The sequence below is a fragment of the Engystomops pustulosus genome, chromosome 10, assembly GCF_040894005.1.
Source record: "Engystomops pustulosus chromosome 10, aEngPut4.maternal, whole genome shotgun sequence".
NCBI classification, from domain to species: domain Eukaryota; kingdom Metazoa; phylum Chordata; class Amphibia; order Anura; family Leptodactylidae; genus Engystomops; species Engystomops pustulosus.
Window position 1 is genome coordinate 12520135 of NC_092420.1, and position 9354 is coordinate 12529488.

Here is a 9354-nt window from a genome sequence, read left to right on the forward strand (position 1 = left end):
ATCAATACAAAATATTTATTAAAAAAAAATCTGAACCAAAAAAAACCACGTACATTGTTCATGCCTCGTTTTGTCGATGAAATGATACATTATTTGTCCAAAGATCTCCCTAAATAAATGCAGATATGTTTTATTGGTCACATGACCTCCTGACCTTTAGGATTTGGGTTATGGAGACTATAGACATGGCTGTCATAAGGATAAGTCATGTCACCTCCCCAGAGATCACTTAGGGCCATTTGGGCTTCAGTTGACCCCGCGGGGGTGGCCCAGGCGAATGGCAGGAGCTCTAAAGGGGTGCTGTACCCACCAAATGAGTATTGTTCTTCTTAAGACAATCCCTTTAAATTCCGTTATGTGACTGTATATACATATTAAAGGTCTAATATAGGACCCCTTCATGATAGATACCAGCAATGACTATAGGGAGAAATATCCATCCCGGGGGCCCCTCTAATGGCCCAAAACTGCCCTTCTGTCCCTCATTGATGAATATGGATCGCCATCTACCCAATATTTCTTGTGCCACTATCTGAGTTACTGAGCCCCCAAACCAAAATTTTTTTATACAAGGTCAATAACCTTTGGGCTTAAGATGTAGCAGAGGTGAAGTTGTCCACCTTTAGTTTTCTCTTGTGTAAGGCAATGGTCATTTGGGGTCTTTGGTTGGTGGGGCCCAGGATTATACTATAGTCTGTTTGAACAGGGGTCCTTATATCATGAAAATAGCACCCACCGATTTGTCAACCAGGAAGACGCACCCATGGGCACAGGGGAGTCATGCACAGGTGTTAGCAGAGGGGGAGGAAGGATGTGACCAATCAGGGTTGGGCCCCTCTCTTCAAGGGCCCCATAGCAGCAGACAGTCGGCGTCTATGGTGCATATGCCCTTACCTTTGCAACTCAATTCCCGTTCAGGTGCCCAAGTCTCAGGTGCCGGCCCGATCCGGGTTTTGGACTATGTGGCTACCATATTGGCTCTAATGAAGTTATGACATAAAGAAAAAATACTTGAGACTGCAGGTGTAAGAAATGGAAGCTCACAAAGATCGAGTGTTTAGAGTGAGTCTGTGTTCCCCACTGTTGTGTCGCCTGTGGTCACTTCACCACCGATGGGTACGAGAGAGAGAACGTTCCACTGCACGGAGACGCCATAACGCACAACTACACACAGGGCACGTTACACAGGGTCCTGCAGCACCAGGTCCTCAAACATAAGGTAGCACTTCAGTGATTGTGGCAAGTTAAAGGTCCTCACTGCCCGCAGCCTCTGGGGCCCAAGGCTGGATCGTATTCGGAGACGGCTAAGGTGTTTTAATGAGCGAGGCTGATGGGAGAAGGACTCAATCCAGGCAATAAATCCAACTTGGGAAGCAAGGCGCTTGGGAGGCAGCCCGGTTTTCTAGAGATAAGCAGCAAACATATAAAACAGACTATGCAGTCACTGTGTACATACATGACATTACTTATCCTGTACTGATCCTGAGTTACATCCTGTATTATACTCCAGAGCTGCACTCACTATTCTGCTGCTGGTGCAGTCACTGTGTACATACATGACATTACTTATCCTGTACTGATCCTGAGTTACATCCTGTATTATACCCCAGAGCTGCACTCACTATTCTGCTGCTGGTGCAGTCACTGTGTACATACATGACATTACTTATCCTGTACTGATCCTGAGTTACATCCTGTATTATACCCCAGAGCTGCACTCACTATTCTGCTGCTGGTGCAGTCACTGTGTACATACATGACATTACTTATCCTGTACTGATCCTGAGTTACATACTGTATTATACCCCAGAGCTGCACTCACTATTCTGCTGCTGGTGCAGTCACTGGGTACATACATGACATTACTTATCCTGTACTGATCCTGAGTTACATCCTGTATTATACCCCAGAGCTGCACTCACTATTCTGCTGGTGCAGTCACTGTGTACATACATGACATTACTTATCCTGTACTGATCCTGAGTTACATACTGTATTATACTCCAGAGCTGCACTCACTATTCTGCTGCTGGTGCAGTCACTGGGTACATACATGACATTACTTATCCTGTACTGATCCTGAGTTACATCCTGTATTATACCCCAGAGCTGCACTCACTATTCTGCTACTGGTGCAGTCACTGTGTACATACATGACATTACTTATCCTGTACTGATCCTGAGTTACATCCTGTATTATACCCCAGAGCTGCACTCACTATTCTGCTGCTGGTGCAGTCACTGTGTACATACATGACATTACTTATCCTGTACTGATCCTGAGTTACATCCTGTATTATACCCCAGAGCTGCACTCACTATTCTGCTGCTGGAGCTGTCACTGTGTACATACATGACATTACTTATCCTGTACTGATCCTGAGTTACATCCTGTATTATACCCCAGAGCTGCACTCACTATTCTGCTGCTGGTGCAGTCACTGTGTACATACATGACATTACTTATCCTGTACTGATCCTGAGTTACATCCTGTATTATACCCCAGAGCTGCACTCACTATTCTGCTGCTGGAGCTGTCACTGTGTACATACATGACATTACTTATCCTGTACTGATCCTGAGTTACATACTGTATTATACCCCAGAGCTGCACTCACTATTCTGCTGCTGGTGCAGTCACTGGGTACATACATGACATTACTTATCCTGTACTGATCCTGAGTTACATCCTGTATTATACCCCAGAGCTGCACTCACTATTCTGCTGGTGCAGTCACTGTGTACATACATGACATTACTTATCCTGTACTGATCCTGAGTTACATACTGTATTATACTCCAGAGCTGCACTCACTATTCTGCTGCTGGTGCAGTCACTGGGTACATACATGACATTACTTATCCTGTACTGATCCTGAGTTACATCCTGTATTATACCCCAGAGCTGCACTCACTATTCTGCTACTGGTGCAGTCACTGTGTACATACATGACATTACTTATCCTGTACTGATCCTGAGTTACATCCTGTATTATACCCCAGAGCTGCACTCACTATTCTGCTGCTGGTGCAGTCACTGTGTACATACATGACATTACTTATCCTGTACTGATCCTGAGTTACATCCTGTATTATACCCCAGAGCTGCACTCACTATTCTGCTGCTGGAGCTGTCACTGTGTACATACATGACATTACTTATCCTGTACTGATCCTGAGTTACATCCTGTATTATACCCCAGAGCTGCACTCACTATTCTGCTGCTGGTGCAGTCACTGTGTACATACATGACATTACTTATCCTGTACTGATCCTGAGTTACATCCTGTATTATACCCCAGAGCTGCACTCACTATTCTGCTGCTGGAGCTGTCACTGTGTACATACATGACATTACTTATCCTGTACTGATCCTGCGTTACATCCTGTATTATACCCCAGAGCTGCACTCACTATTCTGCTGCTGGTGCAGTCACTGTGTACATACATGACATTACTTATCCTGTACTGATCCTGAGTTACATCCTGTATTATACCCCAGAGCTGCACTCACTATTCTGCTGCTGGTGCAGTCACTGTGTACATACATGACATTACTTATCCTGTACTGATCCTGAGTTACATCCTGTATTATACTCCAGAGCTGCACTCACTATTCTGCTGCTGGTGCAGTCACTGTGTACATACATGACATTACTTATCCTGTACTGATCCTGAGTTACATCCTGTATTATACCCCAGAGCTGCACTCACTATTCTGCTGCTGATGCAGTCACTGTGTACATACATGACATTACTTATCCTGTACTGATCCTGAGTTACATCCTGTATTATACTCCAGAGCTGCACTCACTATTCTGCTGCTGGTGCAGTCACTGTGTACATACATGACATTACTTATCCAGTACTGATCCTGAGTTACATCCCGTATTATACTCCAGAGCTGCACTCACTATTCTGCTGCTGGTGCAGTCACTGTGTACATACATGACATTACTTATCCTGTACTGATCCTGAGTTACATCCTGTATTATACCCCAGAGCTGCACTCACTATTCTGCTGCTGGTGCAGTCACTGTGTACATACATGACATTACTTATCCAGTACTGATCCCGAGTTACATCCTGTATTATACTCCAGAGCTGCACTCACTATTCTGCTGCTGGTGCAGTCACTGTGTACATACATGACATTACTTATCCTGTACTGATCCTGAGTTACATCCTGTATTATACTCCAGAGCTGCACTCACTATTCTGCTGCTGGTGCAGTCACTGTGTACATACATGACATTACTTATCCTGTACTGATCCTGAGTTACATCCTGTATTATACCCCGGAGCTGCACTCATTATTCTGCTGGTGCAGTCACTGTGTACATACATGACATTACTTATCCTGTACTGATCCTGAGTTACATCCTGTATTATACTCCAGAGCTGCACTCACTATTCTGCTGCTGGTGCAGTCACTGTGTACATACATGACATTACTTATCCTGTACTGATCCTGAGTTACATCCTGTATTATACCCCAGAGCTGCACTCACTATTCTGCTAGCGATGTCCATTATACTAATTAGATAATAGACTTATACTCATCTGTAGATGTAATATTCTGCCCTCAGTGCATCCACTTACCTTGTTCTTGTATGTGATGTCAGCGCCTGCCTGCACCAGGAGCCGTATACACTCCAGCTGCCCGCTGCATGCTGCCAGGTACATGGGCGTCACTCCCCAGTTGTCCTGCAGGTTGACATCGGCACCGTGCTGCACAAAAAGAAAGAAGTGCAACTTTATTAATCAGTACTTTGACCATCAGTGTTGGGTTGGAGGTCCCTGGGCTCTAGGAAATAGAACCTAGTAGCCTTTGAATGTTGGTGTCTTGTGCTGGGTCACAGCATTTTCATCCGATTGTCCGGTGGGCGGGTTTGACACCTTTGGGTGCCCTTGTTGTATGCGCCGTATGCTGGCACATGGACTATACGTATCACCACACAGGATGGATGTATGTCGATCCCACAGATAGTCTTCTTACCTGTATAAGTAAGAGGGCGCAGTCAGGAAACAATCCAATGGCCGCGTGTAGGGGGGTACCCCCATGCTTACAGCAGCTGTTCACATTGGCCCCATGTAGTAGCAGTAACTCCATGGAAATTCTTTGTCCTTTATAGGCCGCCCAGTATAAGGGCGTCTTCCCGTAATAGTCTTTCCGATCCACCAACTCTTTGTCTAAAACACAGAAATAGTCAGACGAGGACATCACCCATGGGTGCAAGGGACAGGGGGTTTGGGGGGGGGTGGTACCTGAGGTGCTCAGTAGCGCCCGCAGCTTCTCCACGTTGCCCCTGCTGGCTTCGTAGTGGATGTCCGTCCATTTGTAGTTGTAGCTCGGGGCCACTTGGTAGTGTCGCACCTGGGTCTTGGTGCAGGGACTTCTGGACAAGGAGCTTATGTAGAAACCCATCTGTCTCATGGGTCAGGGTCTTCATCCAGCAAAATCTAAGAATAGAACATCATGTATGATTCCTGAGTTGTTAACAGCATTCAGAGAGATGCTTTACAGCTTTCTGGGGATGACTTTGATGGGGGAGTGTTGTGGGCATGCTCCGTGACCTGTGCTGAGGTCATTGTGCAGGGTGGGGCGGTGTGAAGTGTGAAATATCTGGTATATGTAAAACTGCTACCTGTCATTGTATCCCTGACTGTGATAACAACAGGGCAACTGCTGAGAAGTGATCTCCACAGGACAGGAAGTATCAGTGTATAATGGGGCCTAGCAGTCAGCATAGGGCTACTTTAATTTAAAAAATAGGTTTTGCTATTAATGTGAAATATAAGGTCAAAAAATATTAAAATAACATATTAAAATGATCAAAATGTAAAACATAATTTCATGAATAACCGATTTGGTGGCCTTGTGCTTGGGTGTTTGGGTCAATCTGAACAATAATATGTAAAATTGGGTAAAACATGGGGGATAGATGGCCACATAAATGGGGCACATTTCGACTACCATAGACCCCCCTGTGACAATTCAGCAAAGTTGGGGTCTATCAGGATACATTTACCGGATTATGGCAGGGCAAAGCGCTCCACGAGCTGATACTAAAGAAGGGCACAGACTGGGCATAAGCCCTGGAGCACTGGCACAAGTTTAGCCCTACTAGGGGCGGTATCTTAAAGGGGAAGCTTAGAAGTCTTAAAAAAACCACACAACCCCAACCAATGCATTACTGTGAATGTCCCATATAGATGTAATGCAAGGGCCTAAAAGAAAGAAAGCAATAGATCAATAATAGATGAGCTGCGAGTCACTACAGGGACGGATATTATCCCCGGAGATCCATTACTTCTGATCACTTACATTATCGCACAGGTCATTGTATTGGTTGCTGGACATTATTACTACTGTAACTGCTTGTTGTTGTTTTACTATATTTTGGACCATGATGATAAATCCAAACAAAGACCCCACCTATAATGTGCCACATATAATAGTGACAGGCACAGGGTCAGGGCACAGCTGCTGCACCTCTTACACTTTACTCCTTATTACACTTTGGGATCACTCCCCATGATTGCAATGGCCTTAGGTCACTATGTCACTTGTCAATGGTCACTATCACTCGGATCAATAATCACAATCTCTAATTACTAGTCACAGTCACTATGTCACTTGTCACAATCTCTGATCACTCCGATCACTGGTCACAATCTGTAATTACTAGTCACAGTCACTATGTCACTTGTCAATGGTCATGATCACTCCGATCACTGGTCACGATCACTGATCACTAGTCACAGTCACTATGTCACTTGTCAATTGTCACTATCACTTGGATCAATAATCACAATCTCTGATTACTATTCACAGTCACTATGTCACTTGTCAGTGGTCACGATCACTGGTCACAAACTCTAATTACTAGTCACAGTCACAATGTCACTTGTCAGTGGTCACGATCACTGGTCACAATCTCTGATCACTAGTCACAGTCACTATGTCACTTGTCAGTGGTCACAATCTCTGATCACTAGTCACAGTCACTATGTCACTTGTCAGTGGTCACGATCACTGGTCACAATCTCTGATCACTAGTCACAGTCACTATGTCACTTGTCAGTGGTCACAATCTCTGATCACTAGTCACAGTCACTATGTCACTTGTCAGTGGTCACAATCTCTGATCACAAGTCACAGTCACTATGTCACTTGTCAATTGTCACTATCACTTGGATCAATAATCACAATCTCTGATCACTATTCACAGTCACTATGTCACTTGTCAGTGGTCACGATCACTGGTCACAATCTCTAGTTACTAGTCACAGTCACTATGTCACTTGTCAGTGGTCACGATCACTGGTCACAATCTCTGATCACTAGTCACAGTCACTATGTCACTTGTCAGTGGTCACAATCTCTGATCACTAGTCACAGTCACTATGTCACTTGTCAGTGGTCACAATCACAGGTCACAATCTCTGATCACTAGTCACAGTCACTATGTCACTTGTCGGTGGTCACGATCACTGGTCACAAACTCTAATTACTAGTCACAGTCACTATGTCACTTGTCAGTGGTCACGATCACTGGTCACAATCTCTAGTTACTAGTCACAGTCACTATGTCACTTGTCAGTGGTCACGATCACTGGTCACAATCTCTGATCACTAGTCACAGTCACTATGTCACTTGTCAGTGGTCACGATCACTGGTCACAATCTCTAGTTACTAGTCACAGTCACTATGTCACTTGTCAGTGGTCACGATCACTGGTCACAATCTCTGATCACTAGTCACAGTCACTATGTCACTTGTCAGTGGTCACAATCTCTGATCACTAGTCACAGTCACTATGTCACTTGTCAGTGGTCACGATCACAGGTCACAATCTCTGATCACTAGTCACAGTCACTATGTCACTTGTCGGTGGTCACGATCACTGGTCACAAACTCTAATTACTAGTCACAGTCACTATGTCACTTGTCAGTGGTCACGATCACTGGTCACAATCTCTGATCACTAGTCACAGTCACTATGTCACTTGTCAGTGGTCACAATCTCTGATCACTAGTCACAGTCACTATGTCACTTGTCAGTGGTCACAATCTCTGATCACAAGTCACAGTCACTATGTCACTTGTCAGTGGTCACGATCATTCCGATCACTGGTCACAATGACTTTGATCACTCGTCAATATTACAACCATCATCAATTATCTGAGAATCTCCCATATTCGGTCACTCATAGCTTCCACTTTCCTGACTGATACAATGTAGACAATCCTCCTCTCTGATACTGGTTACAATGTTGTGACCCCCCCCCCCCTTATCTATTACACTACATCTATGAACAATGTTCTGCAGCACATCTGGTTCTGACCCATAGCACCACACATGTGAAGCTCCTTTTAGGTGATGAGGTCTACATTTCTTAATGTACATCAGGTCAGGGTATATCTATATAGCTACGTATGAATAGATGGGTCAGACAGCACCAACCTCATGTGGTGCAGCCCTTGGATGCCCGCTAGATGCCCACTCCCCTATTCTGGGCCTCCGGCACCATCTCATTCATAGTGGAATGGATATTGGGAGGCGATGCTGGCGGAGGACTATATATATATGTGTATATAGTGTATATAGGTAGCTGAGGCGTCTCACCATCCTTGTGTTGGCTCAGTAGGGGGCGTTGTCCTCTCCGTCATCTGTGATGGATCACTTATTGTTCAGCTCCAGGTTTTGCCTATTGTCTGTGTGGGTGGCAGTGATCAGCAGGGCCCCCCCTGGGCACACACTGGGGGGCAGCATGGTGCTGGCATAGCTGGGGCTGGGGTGCTGTGCAGGTGTGGGTGCTATGCTGAGGTGGGCACCCTGGTGTGCACACAGACCCCCGGGGCCCGGCAGGGGCCACACACCCGCTTCTCCCCTCCCTGAGCTGCTGAGGGCGCAGTCCCGGCCGCTCTCCGAGGTGCTGAAAACACAGGCACAACGCGCATGCGCAGCACTCACTGACACTGGAGGAGGGGGAGGAGGGGGGAGCTGCAGCTCCGGAGGATACGAGCTACATAATGGTGCACAGGCAACGCCCCTGCTCCACACTCCTCAGTGTATAACAGGGCTTATAGTATATATCATGTGTATAACAGGGCAGGATAGGGGAACCTATAGTATATATCATATGTGTATAACAGGGCAGGATAGGGGGAGCCTATAGTATATATCATATGTGTATAACAGGGCAGGATAGGGGGAGCCTATAGCATATATCATATGTGTATAACAGGGCAGGATAGGGGGGGCCTATAGTATATATCATATGTGTATAAGAGGGCAGGATAGGGGGAGCCTATAGTATATGTATAACAGGGCAGGATAGGGG

The 9354-nt window shown here is 45.6% G+C and overlaps 1 protein-coding gene across 1 annotated transcript; it reads right to left on the bottom strand.

Moving 5' to 3' along the window:
- LOC140104240 (transient receptor potential cation channel subfamily A member 1-like) lies at nt 1-8970 on the bottom strand. Its single transcript, XM_072127675.1, has 5 exons — nt 8637-8970; nt 5271-5465; nt 5002-5195; nt 4605-4733; nt 1-1402 (listed from the first exon to the last, which is right to left on the bottom strand). The coding sequence occupies exons 2-5, from the start codon at nt 5437-5439 to the stop codon at nt 1181-1183; spliced, it is 714 nt and encodes a 237-aa protein (XP_071983776.1). The 5' UTR covers nt 5440-5465; nt 8637-8970; the 3' UTR covers nt 1-1180.
- Between the last annotated feature and the right edge of the window lie 384 nt (nt 8971-9354).